Source organism: Microcaecilia unicolor, chromosome 1 (genome assembly GCF_901765095.1).
Source record: "Microcaecilia unicolor chromosome 1, aMicUni1.1, whole genome shotgun sequence".
NCBI classification, from domain to species: domain Eukaryota; kingdom Metazoa; phylum Chordata; class Amphibia; order Gymnophiona; family Siphonopidae; genus Microcaecilia; species Microcaecilia unicolor.
The window spans coordinates 756,889,405-756,912,241 of NC_044031.1; the positions used below are offsets into that span (position 1 = coordinate 756,889,405).

Below are 22,837 nucleotides of genomic sequence, written 5' to 3' on the forward strand. Positions count from 1 at the left end.
TAAGGAACAAATACAAGGTGGTATTATGGATACTTGTGTTACAGACATATTTGGGAATCGTAGCGAGGAGGAGTTGGGTTGAGTCCAGTTTTAGCTTCAGTTAGTTATGTATCAGGGTTCAGTCTTTTAGGTTATGTCAGTAAGGTATGTTTTTTTGAATAGGTAGGTTTTTAGTGATTTCCTAAAGTTTAGATGGTCGTATATTGTTTTCACGGCTTTTGGTAGTCCATTCCACAGTTGTGTGCTTATGTAGGAAAAGCTACTTGCATAAGTTGATTTGTATGTGAGTCCTTTGCATTTCATTTTATTATTCTTTCCAAACCAATGCAATGTTTGGGAATCGTCCCAGAGACAGCACAGATAAAAACATGCACATGCACACATATATCCAGAGGGGTTAGAAAGAATTCTATAAGCTATGCTTTGCATGCTTTCCCCACTTGTTTAAAAAGGAGATACGTCTGGAATGACAAAATAGTTGTACATACAGAGTATGAGATATTGCTGGGGAAACAAATGTGAGGGCTAGAGATACAGTGTAATACCAAGACTAGCAACATTGTAATCTCAGACAATTCAGTGAAAATGTAGAACCTTTAGGTTCATTCCGGTGGAAATACTTCTGCAGTAACTTTTCATGACATGATCCTTTACTCCATGGATTCTGCAACTACTACTACTACTACTACTACTACTACTTATCATTTCTATACTGCTACTAGACATACGCAGCGCTGTACACTTGAACATGAAGAGACCGTCTCTGCTCAAAAGAGCTTACAATCTAATTAGGACAAACAGGACAAATAAGAGATAAGGACAAAGAGTAGCAACATTCCAGAATCCCAAAGACTACTACTACTACTTAGCATTTCTATAGCGCTACTAGACGTATGCAGCGCTGTACACTTGAAAATGAAGAGACAGTCCCTGCTCGACAGAGCTTACAATCTAATTAGGACAGACAAACAGGACAAATAAGGGATAAGGACAAAGAGTAACAAGATTCCGGAATCCCAAACAGTAGCAACATTCTGTGCAGAATCCCAAAGAGTAGCAAGATTCCGGAATCCCAAAGACTACTACTACTTATCATTTCCATAGCGCTACTAGATGTACGCAGCGCTGTACACTTGAACATGAAGAGACAGTCCCTGCTCGACAGAGCTTACAATCTAATTAGGACAGACAAACAGGACAAATAAGGGATAAGGACAAAGAGTAACAAGATTCCGGAATCCCAAACAGTAGCAACATTCTGTGCAGAATCCCAAAGAGTAGCAAGATTCCGGAATCCCAAAGACTACTACTACTACTACTACTACTTATCATTTCTATAGCGCTACTAGACATACGCAACGCTGTACACTTGAACATGAAGAGACAGTCCCTGCTCGACACAGCTTACAATCTAATTAGGACAGACAAACAGGACAAATAAGGGATAAGGACAAAGAGTAGCAAGATTCCGTAATCCCAAAGACTACTACTACTACTTAGCATTTCTATAGCACTACTAGACATACGCAGCGCTGTACACTTGAACATGAAGAGACAGTCTCTGCTCAAAAGAGCTTACAATCTAATTAGGACAGACAAACAGGACAAACAAGAGATAAGAGAATATTAAAGTGAGGATGATAAAATAAGGGTTCTGAACAAGTGAACAAGGGTTAGGAGTTAAAAGCAGCACCAAAAGGTGGGCTTTTAGCTTAGATTTGAAGACGGCCAGAGATGGATCTGGCCATCAACAATGTGATGATTTTTGTACCCCCCCCCCCTCTGGTGTTGTCGTTGAGTTCTGGGTATGACACCCTCCCTTAGGACTGTGAACACTGTCTTTGAAGGATCTCTTGCCTGGCAAGTGGAACATCTGAGCAAGGAATTGATCTCCAAGTTTTATTTCAGTTTGATACAGTGTCCTTTAGTAAGCTTTCAAAGTGGTTTACAAATAAAACAACTACAATTTATATTAAGAGAAAGGAAAGGAAACCCAGATTAATTCATAGTACAGATTAAAGAAAAAGTCTGGTCTGCATTTCTGTGTCTGCCCTGGAGACAATCCTACAGGACCCAAAAGTGAGGTTCTCCACAAGGCGATGCTTACTATTTGCTAACTGAGTCACCAGCCTGGCCTTTCTCAGTACTCAAAGTTTTTCTGCAGTACTCGAAAAGTATGTAAAGGTCCTCTTGTGTAGAATGGAACCTCTCTTCCTTCCCCTCAGTTCTTTAGTACTCCATACACCGCTATAAACACACCAAAACTAAACCTTCCAATCTCAGAAATGCTAAAAATCCTTGGAGTCACTATCGACCGCCACCTAACACTCAAAACTCATGCAAACAACACAACCAAAAAGATGTTCTACTGCATGTGGAAACTGAAAAGAATAAGACCATTCTTCCCAAGATCCGTCTTTCGCAGCCTAGTGCAATCCCTCGTACTCAGCCATCTGGACTACTGCAACTCACTATACGCAGGTTGCAAGGAGCAAAAACTGAAGAAACTTCAAACAGCCCAGAATACAACAGCCAGACTCATCTTCGGAAAACCAAAATATGAAAGTGCAAAACCCTTACGAGAGAAGCTACACTGGCTCCCACTCAAGGAACGCATTACTTTTAAAGTATGCACATTAGTCCACAAAATCATTCACGGTAAAGCCCCAGCCTACATGTCTGACTTAATAGACCTACCACCCAGAAACGCTAAAAGATCATCCCGAACTTTCCTCAACCTCCACTTCCCTAATTGCAAGGGCTTGAAATACAAGGCGCTGCACGCGTCAACCTTCTCTTACATGAGCACGCAGTTCTGGAATACACTGCCGCGCAACCTGAAAACGATCTACGAGCAAACCACCTTCCGCAAACTATTGAAGACCCATCTTTTTGAGAAATTTTACGAAAAGAACCAAAACACATAAAGCCCACACTCACTGTTCAGTAATGCATCAATACAGCCACTTCTGAATTCTCATCCCCCTTAATCTCACCACACTCATACCTTTACTCACAGAAAATGTATACCAAATGTTTTCCTGTTACTATATATTGCCCCTTTTTGTTTCCGTTACTTCCTTCCAACGTTTCAGTGCTCTTTTCCATTATTATATTCCTTATCGATACTTTGACTTTGTCTCACATAACTCATCACAATGTAATCCATAACCGATTTGTAACAAATTGTATTTCCATGATTCATAATATATTGTAAGCCACACTGAACCCACAAAAAGGTGGGAAAATGTGGGATACAAATGCAATAAATGAATAAATAAATTACTGCATGGAGGCTTCTCCCTGTCCTACTTTCTTCCAATCATGAGGATCCCCTCTCAGTCTTCTCTTTCTCATCTCCCTCTGGCAGGTAGGAGAGCACAGTCTTCCATGGCAAGTCTATGTCCTCTGCCATCTATTTTCCATTTCCACTTATTAGTTGATAATTACCACTCTTTCCCATGGCTGTCAAAGTGCTTTACAATAAAAGGAGCCTTCTAGTCATAACGACAGAAAGGCAGGTTCAAACTATGGGCTGACTGTGTCGTGCCAGCCGATCCCTGCAGACTACAGGGTCCCTCATTGTCAAAGTTCTAGCCGCGGTGTGAACCGATATCGTGAAGGCCTTAAGACTGCATGGAGAACTGGGCGGGGAAGAGGTCATTGGTCAGGTATCTAGTGATTAGCACCACAGGTCAAGACCCATGGACACCAGGACTCACATCCTGCTGCCACCTCCTGTGACCGTGAGCAAATCACATCACTTTCTGTTGCCTCATGTGCAAGTCTACATTATTGCGTTATCAAGAAAGGGGTTTACATTAATATATTAAGAAATATAACCCTTAAATCATGACTTCCCTGAGGATAATGGAATGCATCTTGAGCTATCAACAAAAAAGCATGAGCTAAATCAGAAGAAATGGGGTAGGATAATAGTCCAGTGCCCTACCATGGTGCCAGAGCCAGAATGAAAGCTGTTTTTTTTTTTTTTGTTACATTTGTACCCCGCGCTTTCCCACTCATGGCAGGCTCAATACGGCTTACATGGGGCAATGGAGGGTTAAGTGACTTGCCCAGAGTCACAAGGAGCTGCCTGTGCCTGAAGTGGGAACCAAACTCAGTTCCTCAGTTGGCCCTTGAAGATCACCAATGTGGCCGTGCAGGCTTCTGCTTCTGTGAGTCTGACGTCCTGCACATACGTGCAGGACATCAGACTCACAGAAACAGAAGCCTGCGCAACCTTCTACATGGAATGTTGTTAGTGGAATAGCAACATTCCATGTAGAATCTCCAATCGTAGCAACATTCCATGTAGAATCTCCAATAGTATCTATTTTATTTTTGTTACATTTGTACCCTGCGCTTTCCTACTCATGGCAGGCTCAATGCGGCTTACATGGGGCAATGGAGGGTTAAGTGACTTGCCCAGAGTCACAAGGAGCTGCCTGTGCCTGAAGTGGGAATCAAACTCAGTTCCTCAGTTCCCCAGGACCAAAGTCCACCACCCCAACCACTAGGCCACTCCTCCACCATATTTTGAAGGAAGAATTTTCTTATGTAACTCCTAAGTCTACCCCCTTTCAAGCTTGTATCATGACCTGTTTTAGGACATCACGTTCACTTTAGCATTTATTTGAATGTCTGTCATATCCTTCCTCTCCCTGCAGGAGGTGCACACAATATTTGGATTCGTACATCTCACCTCATTGTAGCATAGTAGCTGATGACAGAAAAAGACCATTTGGTTCATCCAGTTTGCCTAGTTATTTCTGACTACACTGCAAGGACACAAACCCACTGTAGATGCTTGTCCTCATCATGCTACTATTTGGGTTTCTGGCTGGATTGGCCACCATTGGAAGCAGGATACTGGGCTAGATGGGCCATCAATCTGACCCTGTCTGACTATTCTTATGTTCTCACCCCTGCTGCTCACTATAGATTCTTTTTTAACTTTATTTTTATCTACTATCTTGTTCCCATCCTAGTTGCCCATGTAGATGCATAACCCTATCCCAGCTGTCAGTATAGATGCTTGACCCCATCCCAGTTGCCCACTTAGATGCTTGATCCTATCCCAGTTGCCCCACTCAGATGCTTGATTCCCATCCCACTGTCACTATAGATGCTTGAGCCCATCCCAGTTGCCAACTTAGATACTTGACCTCATCCCAGCTGTTACTATAGATCCTTGACCCCATCTTAGATGCTTGATCCCCATCCAAGCTGTCACTATGGATGCTTGACCCCATCCCAGTTGCCAACTTAGATACTTGACCTCATCCCAGCTGTTACTATAGATCCTTGACCCCATCTTAGATGCTTGATCCCCATCCAAGCATGGATGCTTGACCCCATCCCAGTTGCCAACTTAGATACTTGACCTCATCCCAGCTGTTACTATAGATCCTTGACCCCATCGTAGATGCTTGATCCCTATCCCAGCTGTCACTATAGATGCTTAACTCCATCCAAGTTGCCCACTTAGATGCCTGACCTCATCCCAGCTGTCACTATAGATGCTTGACCTCATCCCAGCTGTTACTATAGATCCTTGACCCCCATCTTAGATGCTTGATCCCCATCCCAGCTGTCACTATAGAAACTTGACCCCATCCCAGTTGCCCATTTAAATGCTTGGTCCCTATCCCACTGTCACTATAAATGCTTGATCCCATCCAAATTATCCATTATAGATGCTTGACCTCATCCTAGTCTGCTGTAGACATGTGACCCTTTGTAGCAGGGGTTCTTAACCAGTAGTGCCTGCACTCCCAAGGGGTGTGGGAAGAGGTCAGAATGGGGTGCAGAGAGGGGTCTTGAAATCTGAGGCAATTTATTGAAACTTTCTAATCAGAATGAAGGCAGTTAATACAGTTATTGGTAGTATAACTGTGTACCACTGTAATTTTAGAGATATGTTTTAGCAGTGGTAGTGACATATGTAGCTGTCAGTAGTCACTAGTGGACACATAGTTTAGGAAGAGGGTGCAAGGGTTTCATCGATCAGTGAAAGGGGTGCGGGAACCAAAAAGGTTAGAATAAAATCTGCACTCTGGTCCATAAAATCATCTACGGCGCTGCCCCGGGACACAAGACAGACCTCATAGACCTACCAACAAGAAACACAATCGGCTCAACACGAACATACCTAAATCTTCACTACCCAAGCTGCAATGGACTCAGATACAAATCAACCTATGCATCCGGCTTCTCCTACATAAGCACACAACTGTGGAATGCACTACCAAAAGCCGTGAAAGCAATACACGACCACCTAAATCTCCGAAAATCACTAAAAACCAACCTGTTCATAAAGGCATACCTTATCGACCCAACTTAAGTGCCTAAACCTTGCAACACAACGAAACCAAAGCTTGTTACAAACTCTGCATCACTCTACCTCTATATGATTCACCAATGTGTCTACAACACATGAACCTTATTCGACCACAAAAAAACAACAAGAACGGAAGATGTACAGAAAGACGAAAATAAAATTTTAGTTTGGTCTTTCTGTACATCTTCCGTTCTTGTTGTTTTTTGGTGTTTTTTACGGGAGATTTGGACTCTCTTTGTCCTTATTTGACCACAACAACTCTTTGCATTTGTCTCTCTACCGGAGACGGCGAACACCTCTACGGTACAATGTAAGCCACATTGAGCCTGCAAATAGGTGGGAAAATGTGGGATACAAATGTAACAAACAAACAAACAAACAAATAAATAAAATAAAATAAACCTCTTCCTTATAGGGTTTCATTCCTTATTCAGCCATGTTGTTGTCTTCCTCTGTGGTTCTCTACCCTCCTGGTTAGATGAGTAAACAAGATCTCATACTAAATCTAACACCTCAGACCTCCCCCCTCTCTTTCCCAATTTCTTACCTCCAAACATTGAAATGCTATGAGCTACCTGAACGGGAAAGGGTGTTTCTACATGTAATTCCTGGCTCCGTTGCTAGAATATACCCCAGCTGCCATGGTCTGGGTTCTTTTAAGAAGTTGTTCCATTAGTCTGAGCTGTGAGTTACCATAACATTTACTCTCTTTGCTAGGTGATGATAGAATCACTTGAAGAAGAAAAGCTGTCCCTCGACATGAGCGTTACAGATCGGCTGAAGGACTACAACAAGCTCATGGAGGTCAAGTCGGGGCTCAGCCTGGAAGTTGCAGCGTACAGGTAAGGATGTGATCCAACTCAGTATTAATTGTATTCCACTCTGATTATGCAGTACATTTTGTAGAACAAAATTATGGTTGTCCTCACTAGGACAACCTGGGCCAGTGAGTTTACGGTTTAACACTGCTTTGGAAGCTTCAAAATACTGAGAGACAGATGGAGCTAGCCGTCCTAGAGGCACTATGGTTTTCAGTGTTCTCTATCTCCCCCTGCTGGTAGGTGGATACAACCCATTCATAATGGATTCATCTGCTGTGACTAAAGGAAAGAAAATTACCAAGGTAAGAACCTAATTTTCCCATATCTAGCAAGGTTCTCAATCCAGCCCCTTCGGGACACCCAGCCAAATTGAGTTTTCAGTGTATCCAGAGTTAACAGTAAATTCTGTAACTACACGCTTAGACTTCTGGTATGCTCATGTCACACCCCTCGTCTTTCCTCTTTTTTCCTACGAGTGGGAAGAATTCTGCGGACTCCATTATAGAATACATCTAGTGATCTACGCGCATAGATTCCAAAAATATAATTCCAAATTCCAAAAATATAAAGAGAATGTACTTTGTTGCGGTGCCGTAGCGAGGGTGGCTGACACCCAGGGCGGGTCGCCGCTGCGCACCCCCCCGGGTGCAGCACAGCGCACCCCCCCCTCAGCGCACCCTCCCCAGAGCGTATTCTTACTGCCATATGAAAGCGGGGGGCGGGCGGGAACGCCGATCCGCCCCGAGTGCACGTCGCTGGGAGCTGCGTCGGCTCCACTGCTTCCTTGCTCTCTCTGCCCCAGAACAGGAAGTAACCTGTTCCGGGGCAGAGGGAGCAGGGAAGCAGCGGAGCCGACACCCCCCCAGCGGTGTGCACCCGGGGCGGACCGCCCCACCGCCCCCCCCCCTTCCTACGCCACTGCTTTGTTGTAAGTTCTAACATTTTCTTTCTGGTACTGCCACCAGTACAAATCTTAACCACACATCATGTGGCTCTTCTGTGATTAGTAATATATTTTATTTCACCTGTTTTAAGAATTATCTGAGATGAGACTGGGGGTGAGTATTCAAGGCTATTCTGAAACCAGTTTTATTGAGCATTTTCATAGAAACAGAGAAAAATCATAGCAGATAAAGACCGTTTGTCCTATCCAGTCTGTCCATCCTTATCGTCCACAATTCCTTCCTCTCCCTTAGAGATCCTACTGTATGTACTCGTCCCAAGCTTTCTTGAATTCAGATACGTTTTTTTTTTTATCTCCACCGCTTCACCGCACTTGCAATAAAGAAGTATTTCCTTTGATTACTCCAGAGTCTGTCCTCTTTCACCTACTACTACTTGACATTTCTAAAGCGCTACTAGGATTACGCAGCGCTGTACAATTTAACATAGAAGGACAGTCCCTGCTCAAAGGAGCTTACAATCTAAAGGACAAATGTACAGTCAGTCAAATAGGGGCAGTCTAGATTTCCTGAAAGGTATAAAGGTTAGGTGCCGAAAGCAACATTGAAGAGGTGGGCTTTGAGCAAGGATTTGAAGATGGGTAGGGAGGGGGCTTGGCATAAGGGCTCAGGAAGTTGATTCCAAGCATAGGGTGAGGCGAGGCAGAATGAGCGGAGCCTGGAGTTCATCCTGTGCCCTCATTCCAGAGCTTCCTTTCAATTGAAAGAGACTCACTCACCACCTGTGCGTTTATGTCACGGACATATTCTCCCTATGGAAATATGAGACCTAGGAGTGAAGAAACTGAACTGCGGATTCTGCTCTCTCGGATAGACTCAGGAAGGGTTAAATGGCATCCAGCTGCAAATCAGATTGGAAAAAAAAAACAGGAACATTTTGATATCAAAGGACACAAAGTTGACCTTTTGTGTGGAACACTAGCACAAAATTAGTTTTGTTCTTTGTAAACCCCGGATATTTCGTTTTAGGAATCTGTGTTTTAGAAAGCGTGCTTAAGATGCACAGAGTAGCTGCGGTGGCTGCGTTTAGGGAAGAGCCAGTTCACAGTTTAGCATTTTTTTGTATGGCAGTCTTATCTTGTGAAGTTTTTTCTTTATAAATGTACTGCTATTTGCCTTCGAGGGAGCTAAAATACCCTGTGACCTGAATCCTTAAAGGAAGACCTCACACATTTTCCGGTGATAAAGGATCTCCGTGACGGCTGTAACCATTCATGGAGCTCATGACTCTGGACCAGGGGCGTAGCTACGTGGGGCCACAGGGGTATGGGCCCCCACAGATTATGCTCTGGCCCCCTCTACATTTGCTCTCCCCCCACTGCCACTGCCCACCCCCCGCCCCGCCGCCGCATCATCAGGTACCTTGTTTGCTGGCGGGGTTCCACAATCCCCGCCAGCCGGAGAGTCTTCTTCAGTGCCGGTCGATTCCAGCACCTTCGTTGTGTGATCATCTGTTTCTGACGCCTTACGTCCTGCACGGGGCTACATGCACGGTGCAGGACGTAAGGTGTCAGAAACAGATGATCACACCACGAAGGCACTGGAGTCGACCGGCACTGAAGAAGACTCTCCGGCTGGCGGGATTTGGGGACCCCCACCAGCAAACAAGGTATCTGATGTGGCGGCGGCGGTGGGGGGTTGCAGTGGTGGCGGTGGGGGGGGGGTGCGGCAGCAGCAGCAGCGGGGGGTTGTGGTTGCAGCGGCGGGGGGTCCAAAGTGGCAGAGGGATCGGCTAAACAGTGCCCCCACACTTCGGGCTGTGGCCCCCCTCCCGCCGAGGTCTGGCTACGCCCCTGCTCTGGACAAGCCTCTGTTTAACACATCAGTCCTAGCCTGTGTTTTTGACTGTCCGGGGGGGGGGGGGGGGGGGGGGGACAGACACTGAAACAGGGCAGGACAGGTGGGTCTGCACAGACTCTCTTTCTGTGCCTCCTGCCAATCTTGTCATGTCAATGTCATGAGTTTCTATTTCATACATTGCCTTTCTATGCTGTGTCTTCTCCTCTCCACCCATTCTAGAACAGTCAAGTTATCCACTTCCAGGTGGTAAGGTTGCCAGCTAGATCCAGATTTACCTGACAGGGTTCATCCAGTCCTGGGTTTAACCCATTGCATGCAGGGATCTGTTGTCTTTCATAGGGAAATCAGAACTACAAGGTCCCTGCATGCAATGGGGGATAAACCCAGAACTGAATCAATCCTATTGGATGAATCTGGATCCAGTTGGCAGCCTTAATAATACTTGATCAGGCCAGAATCCACGAATGCCAAGTTGCTCAGACCCAGATGCACAAAAATTAACGAGCCTGCAATGTGTGTTTTATACTGCTTGTGGCCAGTTAAGCGAGCAGAGTTCAGCAAGACGTGCACAAAATGGTTTTGCAGGCTCTTTTCCTGTCGCAGTAGCAGCTAGCAATAATTGCATACTAAATTATTTAAATGAACTACTTACCATTCAAATGTGCATGCCGAGCAATGCATCCATTTTCCTAGTGATGCGCAGAAAGGACCGCCTCCCCTAACGATGAATATTTAACGGGTGGTCAAGAGCTGTCGGTACTGCCTGGCTGAAGCTGTGATAGCTGCGGACCGTCCATGTTGCAATACTTTTTTATTCTAGTGCTGGTGCTCAGATTACCTGGAACAGCTTCTGACAAGGCCCAACAAGCTGTGGCCTCTACTTGAACTGTCCTTAAAAAATATATTTTTGTTGTTAGAGAGACAATACTTTGGTGGGGGTACTGTGGTATTAAAATTCAATATAAGCAAAAAAAAAAATGATCCCAAATACACAAGTGCTCTGGAAACAATCTATAACTAACGCACCACAAACCAGAGACTGAAAATGTGGATACAGAAAAAAGGCAAGAGTTAGACCCCACATCAAATTGCGATCTTATGTCCACCTCTGATATTTATATTATTTTTTTTAGAGGGTTCTCAGAGTATTTACTCACCCAAAACGAGATGATAATCATATATGTTAACGTCTCTACGGGTGGTTGAGCTTCTCAGTCATTGAACCACACTGTGTTTTTTTTTATTTTTTATCACAATGCTTTTATCAAAACCACACTCAAGTGCTCTAATCACATACCAATGGAAAACTCTTACAAAAATATTTAAAATTCATAATATAGATGTGAGTATCAAACTAATGCCTTCCGTTCCACAAGTCCTCAATGAACACTAAAACAATACTTTAGAACCAATAATGTTCTTCACAACTTCTAAACAGACAAAAAGGAGGCACTTATCCTGTTCCGTTGATTGACTCTCCTCAAGGCTGTTAAATCAAAGGATAATCCCCCACTAAGGCGCCGGACCATCACGGTATCTAGACTTTAAAGGTTTCCCGGTGACTCTTTCAAAAAGCGGGGACTCATCATTCAGCTCTCTTCCAACTATCAAACATATAAACGGCGAGTGACCGTACTCACTCGCAAATGCGCAGTAGAGACCTTCTCTGCCCCACCCCCGCGTCAATACGTGATGACGGGGGCCAGAACACAGAGGGTCTGTACTGCGCATTTCAGAGGGAGGGACACCGCCGTCTAACGCTCCCCCCACCCGAGTCGCCGCTGCCGCCACCCACCTTCTACCCGGTCGGGCCCTCGCTCCACTATTGAAACAGCGAGGGTCCGGGAACGCAGCACTGGGCTCTGCTGAGCTGCCGACATCGCCCTTCCTTCTTCTTCTCTGCCTCTGTCCCGCCCTCGACGACGTTACGTCACACGAGGGCGGGACAGGCAGAGAAGAAGAACGAAGGCCGACGTCGGCAGCTCAGCAGAGCTCAATGCTGCGTTCCCGGACCCTCGCTGTTTCAATAGCGGAGCGAGGGCCCGGCCGGGTGGAAGGTGGGTGGTGACGGCTCGGTGGGGGAGGGGGCGCGAATTCGGAGGGGGAGGGGCAGCGGCGAACTCGGCGGTGGGGGCGGGCCTTTCAACCCCCCTTCCTATAATAGCCCATTTTTACGGGCTCAAAGTCTAGTATTATTCCATAAATCATCAAGAGTCCAACACTGCAGGGTTTCGTCAAAACTTCCTCAGGAACTCAAAAAATGATTTCAATTCTTAAGACAGCAGCCAAAGCCTCTTGTCTTTTCATACTAACAGCCTGCGTGAGTCTGGTAGCACTATACAAATGCTATTAATAATAATAAAGGCCCTGTTTACTAAGCTGCGCTATAGGTGCACTGTTTTTTAGCGCGTGCTAAAAATTAGTGCGCACTAACACTAGAGACACCCGTAGGAATATATGGGTGTCTCTAGCGTTTAGCGCATGCTAACAATGGTAGTGCATCTGAGTAAACAGGGCCCTAAGTCTTCTGCCACATGTTAAACTTTTGCTCCGCTCTGCAACATCTCACTCCGTTCAGTGAAAAACTTTTCAGTTCCTCCACAGGATTGTCTTCTCTCCATACAACCGGGCTTAATTTTAACAAAAATAATCAGAATGTTCCTGTTTCCTGGCAAGTCCAGATCCCGTGGAGAGGAGACAGCCAATGTGCAGATATTGGTTGTTCCTTCCAAGTAATTCAACCGTCAAACAAAAAAAAAAAGACTACAATCTGTTTTCATACACGCAGCATGTATGCGTGTAAGAAAGCTGTCTGTAGCGTGAGCAGAGCAGACACGCTTAGCAGTTGGTTGTTCTGCACATGCTCGGCAGACCGATTGGCTCCCCCCCCCCCCCCCCCCCCCCCCCCCGCCACTACTGAGCTGCTTGTTGTTTTTGTGCGCAGGTCATTTGCATCCCGTGTCTTCTGAGCATCGCTCGCTATTTCCAACGTAGTAATTTTTACCGAGTTGGAAATAGCGATCGATCGGTGCTCTAATGGGATTTTAGTGCATTGAGGCCCGAGTTGCAGGAGAGAGACCTTTTTATTAGTCCTGGTTTTTGAACTTACATCCAAAAGCACTGTGGGATTTGTAGTTCCTGATTCTACCAATTGAAATCAGTGCACACAAATCAAATGTATTCAAGTGGTGGATACTTGGAGCATTCGTTTATTGAAAGAAACGGAGAACAAATGTCAGCACATAAAAACCATCCCCAACAAACTTTTATACAAAAAAATACAAAAACCCATCCCCCCAATTCCCCCCCTTCCTCCCAGCAAAAACCAATCAATGAAGCTTCAGTCTGACATGCTTCCACAAGACACCGAAGGTCTGTGCACCCACCGCAACCCTCTCCCATCGTGCTGCCTCCTGGACTGCTCTAATAACGTCCCAGCTGACCTGCTCAGCAGACCTGTACTCCTGGCGCAGGGAAACCCCACAGCGCGCCATCCACAGGCAGTGCCTGACTATGACCGAAATCAGGAAGGCGGTACCCGGCTCCAGCCGCCCCGTCCTCTGCTGGCTCCCATACACCCAGTCTGCATAGGAATAGGACGTGAGCCTAGGGATGGTGGTGGAGATGAAAACGGTAACGGAATTCAAAAATGCTTGGGATAAACATAAAGGAATTTTCTTCCGTCATTTACTATGCTACTATGTATGTTGTTCAGAAGGAATGGATCCTCAGAAGCTTAGCGGAGATCGGGTGGCAGCACCGGTGGTTAGGAGGCGGGGCTAGTGGTTGGGAGGCAGGGATAGTGCTGGGCAGACTTACACGGTCTGTGTCCTGAAAATGGCAGATACAAATCAAGGTCAGGTATACACAAAAAGTAGCACATATGAGTTTATCTTGTTGGGCAGACTGGATGGACCGTGCAGGTCTTTCTCTGCCGTCATCTACTATGTTACTGTCCAGCTTATTTTCGAACGAGATCGCCAGCCATCTTCCAACACAAATCGGGGGATGGCCGGCGATCTCCTGAACCCGGCCAAATCGGTATAATCGAAAGCTGATTTTGGCCGGCGCAACTGCTTTCCATCACCTGAAGGCGACGAAACAGTGTGAGAAGGCGGTGGCCGTAGCTAGAAGGTTGGTAGGCTGTATAGACAGAGGTGTGACCAGCAGAAGAAAAGAGGTTTTAATACCCCTGTATAAGACGTTGGTGAGGCCCCACCTGGAGTATTGTGTTCAGTTTTGGAGGCCGTATCTTGTTAAGGATGTAAAAAGAATTGAAGCGGTGCAAAGAAAAGCTACGAGAATGGTATGGGATTTGCGTTGCAAGACGTATGAGGAGAGACTTACAGACCTGAACATGTATACCCTGGAGGAGAGGAGAAACAGGGGTGATATGATACAGACGTTCAAATATTTGAAAGGTTTTAATCTGCAAACGAACCTTTTCCAGAGAGGGGAAGGCGGTAGACCGAGAGGACATGAAATGAGATTGAAGGGGGGGCAGACTCAAGTAGAGGAGTGGCCTAGTGGTTAGGGTAGTGGACTTTGGTCCTGAGGAACTGAGTTTGATTCCTGGCACAGGCAGCTCCTTGTGACTCTGGACAAGTCACTTAACACTCCAGTGCCTGCCACATTGAGCCTGCCATGAGTGGGAAAGTGCGGGGCACAAATGTAACAAAAATAAAATAAAAATGTCATGAAGTATTTTTTCACGGAGAGAGTGGTGGATGCTTGGAATGCCCTCCCGCGGGAGGTGGTGGAGAGGGAAACGGTAACGGAATTCAAACATGCGTGGGATAAACATAAAGGAATCCTCCTCAGAAGGAAGGGATCCCCAGAAGCTTAGCAGGCGGTGGGAGGCAGGGCTGGTGGTTGGGAGGTGGGGATAGTGCTGGGCAGACTTATACGGTCTGTGCCCTGAAAAAGACAGGTACAAATCAAGGTAAGGTATACACAAAAAATGACACGTGAGTTTATCTTGTTGGGCAGATTGGGTGAACCGTGCAGGTCTTTTTCTGCCGTCATCTACTATGTTACTATGTTATCACGGAGCCGGCCAAACTTCAAGGGGGCGTTTTGGCAGGGTACAGAAAGCAGGACGGGGGCGGGATGGGGGCGTTGTTACGAGATGGCCGACTTCGCCCGATAATGGAAAAAAGATGGCCGGCTCTGACGAGCATTTCACCAGCTTCACTTGGTCCATTTGTTTTTACGACCAAGCCTCAAAAAAGTAACATAGTAGATGACGGCAGAAAAAGACCTGCATGGTCCATCCAGTCTGCCCAACAAGATAAACTCATATGTGTATACCTTACCTTGATTTGTACCTGCCTTTTTCAGGGCACAGACCGTACAAGTCTGTCCAGCAGTATTTCCCGCCTCCCAACCACCAGTCCCGCCTCCCATCACCGGCTCTGGTACAGACCGTATAAGTCTGCCCTCCCCTATCCTCGCCTCCCAACTACCAACCTCTCTTCCCCCACCTGCTCTCTTCCCCCAAGTGCCCCAATTGACCAAATGACCACCGGAGGGAATCGGGGATCACCTCCCCTTACTCCCCCAGTGGTCACCAACCCCCTCCCACCCCAAAAAACATTTTTTAAACATTTTTTTGCCAGCCTCTATGCCAGCCTCAAATGTCATACCCAGCTCCATCTCAGCACTATGCAGGTCCCTGGAGCAGTTTTTTGTGGGTGTAGTGCACTTCAGGCAGGTGGACCCAGGACCACCCCCCCCTACCTTGTACACTTGTGGTGGTAAATGGGAGCCCTACAACCCCCCCCCCCAAACCCACTGTACCCACATGTAGGTGCCCCCTTCACCCCTTAGGGTTATGGTAGTGGTCTAGAGTTGTGGAGAGTGGGTTTTGGGGGGGATTTGGGGGGCTCAGCACCCAAAGTAAGGGAGCTATGCACCTGGGACCAATTTTTGAAGTCCACTGCAGTACCCCCTAGGGTGCCCGGCTGGTGTCCTGGCAAGTCAGGGAGACTAATGCACTACAAATGCTGGCTCCTCCAACGACCAAATAGCTTGCATTTCGCCGGGTTTGAGATGGCCGGGTCCGATTTCCATTATGGCCGAAAACCGCCTATGGGCGGGACCAGAGCTTGAGAGACAGGGAAGGCCGAAGGCGCGTCGAGTGAAGCACACGCGCTTCGCTGCCGCTACGGACGTACGCCGCCTAAACCCCGACTCCGAGCCGAGGAGGTACGCTTTTTAAATTTTAGGAGGAGGGGGGTTCCTGGTGCTGGGAGGGAGGGAGGACGGGCGGGCGGCCTGTTGCTCGTTGGGTTGGAAGGAGGGCGGGAGGAAGGCCGAACTGGGAGGGAGAGTGGGCGGACCAGTGATGGCGACGGCGCGCGTGCCAAGGGAGAGGGCTCTGCGTGCCCTCTCTGGCACACGTGCCATAGGTTCGCCATCACTGGTATATACTATTTACAATGTCAACACAATATGTAATAGAACATTATAGGTGATAGCAAAGGGTAGGGTTACTATATTTCTAGACAAATGGGCAGGCTGGTGGGCGGACAAACAGGCAGATTGCTAGCCTCCCCTCCCCTTACCTACTACTGCCCTGCTGGTCTAGTGACCTCTTCCGCCTTCAGGGCAGGAAAGAGCCCCCTCTTTCCTGCCCGGAGCGCAGCCCTGCATGCATCCTTCCTGTTCGTGATCTCGGCGCTGATTCAAAATGGCCGCCGAGAGTTGAAGTGACCTCGCGAGACTTCAACTCTCGGCGGCCATTTTGAATCGGCGCCGAGATCAGCAAGAAGAAGGATTCATGCAGGGCAGCACTCCGGGCAGGAAAGAAGGGGCTCTTTCCTGCCCCGAAGAGCTCACTAACCCACCAGGGCAGTAGTAAGGTAAGGGGAGGGGGGTGACGGGGTGTGTGACAGGGGGGAGGGGAAAATATAACGGGGCAGAGCGAGGGCGTGAAAGAGGGCGGGGCATGAAAGGGGCGGGGTGTGTGGTGGGGGCGGGGCATGTGTCCTCCTTTTGGGGGGACAAAATATGGTAACCCTAGCGAAGGGTAAAGCAAAGATGTAACATATAGAAGTGTAAGAAAGTAGGAAGAGTTAGAAAGTGAGGTGATTGGTTTAAAAGAAAGTTTCACATGGGATCAGAGAAATGGTTTAATGTTATCTCAGCTAGAGTCAAAGTTGCCAGATGGGCGGTTTTCCCGCCCAATTGGGCAGTTTTCCGCGACCCGCTGCAGGAAATTTTTGACCACTGCGGGTTGCGGTTCTTTGGGCGGCTTTGATTTTTGTTGGGGTTTTTTTTTTCTTCGTCCGGTTGTGGTTTTTTTACCCCTTGCGACCCGGGGGAGGCAGAGTTAATGACATTGGGAGCGGGGTCGATGATGTAGGGGGCGGGGTTGATGACGGCAGAGGCGGGGTGTGCGGTTTTGGGCTGGTTCGGGAACTGGTTTGGGTCGGAAACAAAATTTAAATCTGGCAACCCAGAGTGGGAGTGGATAAACATGTCTTGCTGTACAGTATATGCAGGCCTGAGTATTCCTTGTGAGTTAGTGAGAATCCAGGACTGGTCAGACCTTTCCTTTCTGGAACTTGATAACTTGGCAGCTATGAGTTTGCTTAAGTCACTGGGGCTTGGAGTTTCGGTTTTTCTTGCTGGCTCCTTGCCTCTCTGCTAATGGTATCCCAGAGCTCAGGAGCTTCAAAGGGGATAAAGGAGATTATGAGTTGCACTTTCCGCAGTTAGCTCACTCTCCTGCTTAAGACTGTCCCAATCGTTTTGAGCCACACATGAATGAAGCCTGCCAGCTCACTCTCTCTGTCAGGAGGATGGGAGGGAGGTGGGGGAGGGGGAGAGCAGCCTTTATTTTCGTACTGGGCTTGAATTTAGCAGGGAATAGTGCTTGGCTCCAGCTTGGCTCCGTGTCCTGCAACCCTGTCACATAGAACGAATTTCTGGAGCTTTATTTTTAGTGAGTTCATACATCACTCTAGCAACTATACAACTGTTTTGTTAACAGAAGCCTAACAGCCTGAGCCAAAGCTCAATTCCTGATTCCTGTAGGCACAGCCCCTTAACCCCTTCCATGGCAGGTACCCTTCAACAGCACTGACCCCCTGTTCTAAAGGACAGTCTCTAGGCTGACTGGATTTACTGTATTATCTATAACCTGTCAAAATATAAACGGTTTCCTAGGTAAGGTGCATAAAGATACCATAAATAAATAAAATATTTAATTGGTTTGGTTTAGTGAAGACAATGAGGACTTGAGGTGAATTGGCAGGTTGCTTGCCTACTTTTTTCACAGAGAGGGTGGTAGATGCTTGGAATGCCCTCCCGCGGGAGGTGGTGGAGATGAAAACGGTAGTGGAATTCAAACATGCGTGGGATAAACATAAAGGAATCCTGTTCAGAAGGAACGGATCCTCAGAAGCTTAGCCCAGATTGGGAGGCGGGGCTGGTGTTTGGGCGGTGGGGCTAGTTCTGGGCAAGACTTCTACGGTCTATGTCCTGAAAATGGGGCTAGTTCTGGGCAAGACTTCTACGGTCTGTGTCCTGAAAATGGCAGATACAAATCAAGGTAAGGCATACACAATAAGCAGCACATATGAGTTTATCTTGTTGGGCAGACTAGATGGACCGTGCAGGTCTTTTTCTGCCGTCATCTACTATGTTACTATGTTACTTTGCCCACAACCTGAGTTCAAATCCTGTACTGGGGTTTCTGACAGGTAGCTGGCCTCTGACCAACTCAGTCATCCATCCGCTTCCAGTCAGTAAATGAATACCTGGCCTTAGCTGGGTGTAAAAATGGCTAGGGAAGGCAATAGCAAATCAGCCCAAGAAACTGCTGTACAAGTGACAGCCCCCATAAGACATTCATGACTTGGTACTTGTTTACAGGGAACTATCTTTCCTTTTACCTTAATGGTGATATGCAGAGCAGGGGGCTGGGAGAGTATGAAGTGGAAGTTTGGCCCTGCCATGCCACCTGCACCCTGCACCCTGCATCCTGTGTCCTGCATTCCTCCACAATGCGAGATTCTGCCAAAGATTTAGCGAGTGCTACAACATTGCACTGATACACATAAGAAAAGGTCTCTGCTCTGAAGAGCTTACAGTCTACACTGAGTTCAGATGAAGACTGATTGAAGTAACTCTGTCACTAGAATCTCAATCACTGCCCTGTAAGAACAGAGGAATGGGTGTGGGTTCAGGGGACAGGGCGTACAGATAGGAGAGTTCCACGCAAACATGGCTCCTGTGGATAGAGAGCGGTCAGAAGACGTGGCCAGTGCTTTCTCATTCTTCTACCTATCATCCTTTAACGGGTAGCTATTGGGCAGTGGACTCTGTGGTAACATCTGGAACAAGGCTGCCCACTAGATCCGCAGGAAAGGGTTAATCCAGTCCTGGTTTTCCAAGGGCAGTGGTTCTCAAACCTGGTCCTGGAGGCACCCCAGCCAATCAGGTTCTTAGGATATCTGTAATGAATATTCATGAGAGAGATTTGCATGCAGTGGAGGCAATGCAGGCAGATCTCTCACATGAATATTCGTTGTGGATATCCTGAAAACCTGACTGGCTGGGGCGCCTCAAGGACCGGGTTTGGGAAGCACTGCAGAAAAGCAAGACTATAAGTCCCAGCATGCACTGGGGTAAACCTAGAACTGGATCAACATTGTCCTGTGAATCTGGATCCAGTTGGAAGCTTTAATCTAGAACAGAAACTTTAACTAGACATTATGAGTGCTGCCAGGGCTGCGGGTTTCCCACCCAATTGGGCTCCTTTCTGCGACCCGCTGCGGCTTTTTCACGCCACGTGCGGGTTGAGGGATTTTGGGTGGCTTTTTCTTGCCCTGCCAGCAGTTTTTCGCCCACCGCGGTTTTTTCCCATGGCCGTTGGCCGTGGGTTGGCTCAGTTTTCCCGTGGCCGCAGCCAGTGGAGGTGGGCTTAAAGATGTCATTTGTATGCAAATGGCCTCATTAATATTTATTAATGATGCCATTCATATGCAAATTGACTTTGTGCGGTTTGGGGCTGGTTTTGGGTGTGAACAATTTTTTCCATCTGGCAACACTGATTATTATCAGAGCAAAACCAGCATATCAGGCAGGGATGACAGCTATCACAGTTCTCATTCCTGGAGTACAGTGTTTCCCAAGTCTGGTCCTGGAGTTCCCCTTGTCAGTCAGGAGATCCACAATGAATTTGCATATAATGGAGGCAGTGTATGCAAATCTAGTTCATGCATATTCATTGTGGACATCCTGAAAACCTGACTGGCAAGGGGTACTCCAGGACTGGACTTGGGAAACACTGCTGTGGTACATGTATAGACAGGAGAAGAGGCTTTGTGTATATGAACAGAGATTACCTTAGTCCACTCTTAAAGGTAATCAATAGAAATAAAACAAAATAAAACATGGAAAAGAAAATAAGATGATACCTTTTTTTATTGGACATAACTTAGTACATTTCTTGATTAGCTTTCGAAGGTTGCCCTTCTTCCTCAGATCGGAAATAAGCAAATGTGCTAGCTGACAGTGTATATAAGTGAAAACATTCAAGCATTACTATGACAGTAAAATAGATACCATTGGAGATTCTACATGGAATGTTGCTACTGTTGGAGATTCTACATGGAATGTTGCTATTCCACTAGAAACATTCCATGTAGAAGGCTACGCAGGCTTCTGTTTCTGTGAGTCTGACGTCCTGCACGTACGTGCAGGACGTCAGACTCACAGAAGCAGAAGCCTGCGCAGCCACATTGGTGATCCGCAAGGGCCGACTTCTACATGGAATGTTGCTAGTGGAATAGCAACATTCCATGTAGAATCTATAGAAATCAAACAAAATAAAACATGGAAAAGAAAATAAGATGATACCTTTTTTATTGGACATAACTTAATACATTTCTTGATTAGCTTTCGAAGGTTGCCCTTCTTCCTCAGATCGGAAATAAGCAAATGTTGGTAGATGACAGTATATATAAGTGAAACATCAAAGCATTTCAGTGACAATCTAACAGGGTGGGGATGGAGGTGGATGGGTGAGACAGGGGGATATGCATGGAGACAGGAGAGTGACAAACAAAGCAGTACAATTTACAATTTTAGGGCTTATAATGGGCTAGAAAGCATCTGGGAATTTTGGAGACCTGAATCCTCTGCATTTCTGTACAAATGGGACCGAACACACCAGCAGGAGCAGTTGACAGCTTGTGTATATTGAGCAGTAATAAATTATAAAGGTAATGACAGATTGCAAAAGAGGTTTTCAAAAAGGATAAACCTCCCCCACACCAAGACTGTGAACGTTCCTGTTAATGGACCGCACTGGATATTCTTTTCGCATTTCGCTCTAGGCTCCCCCCTCTGGCACCAGGAAGTGGGCAGCGTGGGGGGAGATTGCAACCCTGGAGAAAAAGCCTTGACCGCTGGGAAATAAATGCATCGAGTGAGGACTTCAGTTATTTTGTCTCTGAATAATGTAATGATGCTGTATTATAGCACTGCAGCTCACGGAGCAGGTTCATATCCCAGCTGATGTTCGTTCATGCACAGCAGGATGAAAATCTTCTGTAGAACAAGACATTTGTTATTGCTCTGGTGAAAATGATTTGTGAACAAAATTCTCCACTTGCAACATCCTGCTAACTTTTCTGCATCGTCCATCAGCTGTTTTATAACTCTTTACTTTTGGAGCATTTCCAGGAACTGAGTTGCCTTTTCCTTTCTGGATGTTTCATACTTGTGGACTTTGCTCACTTTGGTTCAATTGCTTTCTGCATAAACAGTTTACAGATCTTTCCCTGAAATACTGAGATCCTGCTCTTCAGCTTGGAGAAGAGACTACTGAGGGGAGATATAATCAGTGGCGTTCCTGGCCTGGATGGCACCCGGGGCAGAGCGCCAATGCGCCCCCCCCCCCGGGTGCAGCGCCCCCCCTGCTAAATGACACCTCCCCCCCTTCCGGTGAAATGACACCCCCCTGGGTGCACGCCGCTGGGGGGGTGCTGTGGCGCGCGCCTGCTCCGAGTTCACTAAACTTTGCTTCGCTGCAGCTCCCACTGTCCTGGAACAGGAAGTAACCTGTTCCGGGGCAGAGGGAGCTGCAGCGAACGAGCGACGAAGTTTAGCAAACTCGGAGCAGGCGCGCACCGCGGCACCCCCCAGCGGCGTGCACCCGGGGCGGACCACCCCCACCCTTGGTACGCCACTGGATATAATAGAGGTTTATAAAATACCGAGTGGAGTGGAACAGGTGGATGTGAATCGCTTGTTTACTCTTTCCAAAAATACTAGGACCAGTGGCTGGGCCCAAAGCTAATATGGGTGGGCACAACAATGAATTTTAATAGTGCCCAGGCCCCTGCTACTTTAATTTAAAAAAAATTAGACATTAAAATTATGATGTAAAAAAAAAAGCTTTTAAAATTTTATTACCTGCAGTGCTGGACGGGGCTGGGAGCTGCTTGGAACTCATCTCGAAGAACTTTTCCCACGTTTCCAGGGCCAGGCTCGCACTAGCTCAATGCTCATCCCTGTAAGCGACAGCGTGCACTGCGTGCAGCTATTGTTTAGCCTGCCCTGATGGCCACGAGCAAGCGGAGCGAGGCTGAGCTGAGGCTGAGCACGCCGCCGTGCACAGCCACGTCACACCGCGTAGGATGGGACAACGAGCACTGCGACGTGACCTGCATTTCAGTGCTGCTGCCACTGCGTGCCGACCCGAATCTGCCTCTCTGCAAGCCCAAAAGTGCTACCAGGGTTACGCAGCGCTGTACAGTCTAACAAAGGAGGACAGTCCCTGCTCAAAGGAGCTTACAATCTAAAGGACAAAAAAGTGCAGTCAATCAAATTGGGGGCAGTCTAGATTTTCTGGAAAGACGTACAATGGTTAGGTGCCGAAAGCGACATTGAAGAGG

The 22,837-nt window shown here is 47.0% G+C and overlaps 1 protein-coding gene across 1 annotated transcript in view; it reads left to right on the forward strand.

The window, feature by feature from the left end:
• SYNM (synemin) overlaps positions 1-22,837 on the forward strand; it is a 60,950-nt gene that overhangs the window by 9,508 nt on the left and 28,605 nt on the right. The window contains exon 2 of the mRNA XM_030189731.1: positions 7,061-7,185. Within this exon, the coding sequence (XP_030045591.1) occupies positions 7,061-7,185 (125 nt within the window). The remainder of the gene's footprint in view (positions 1-7,060; positions 7,186-22,837) is intronic.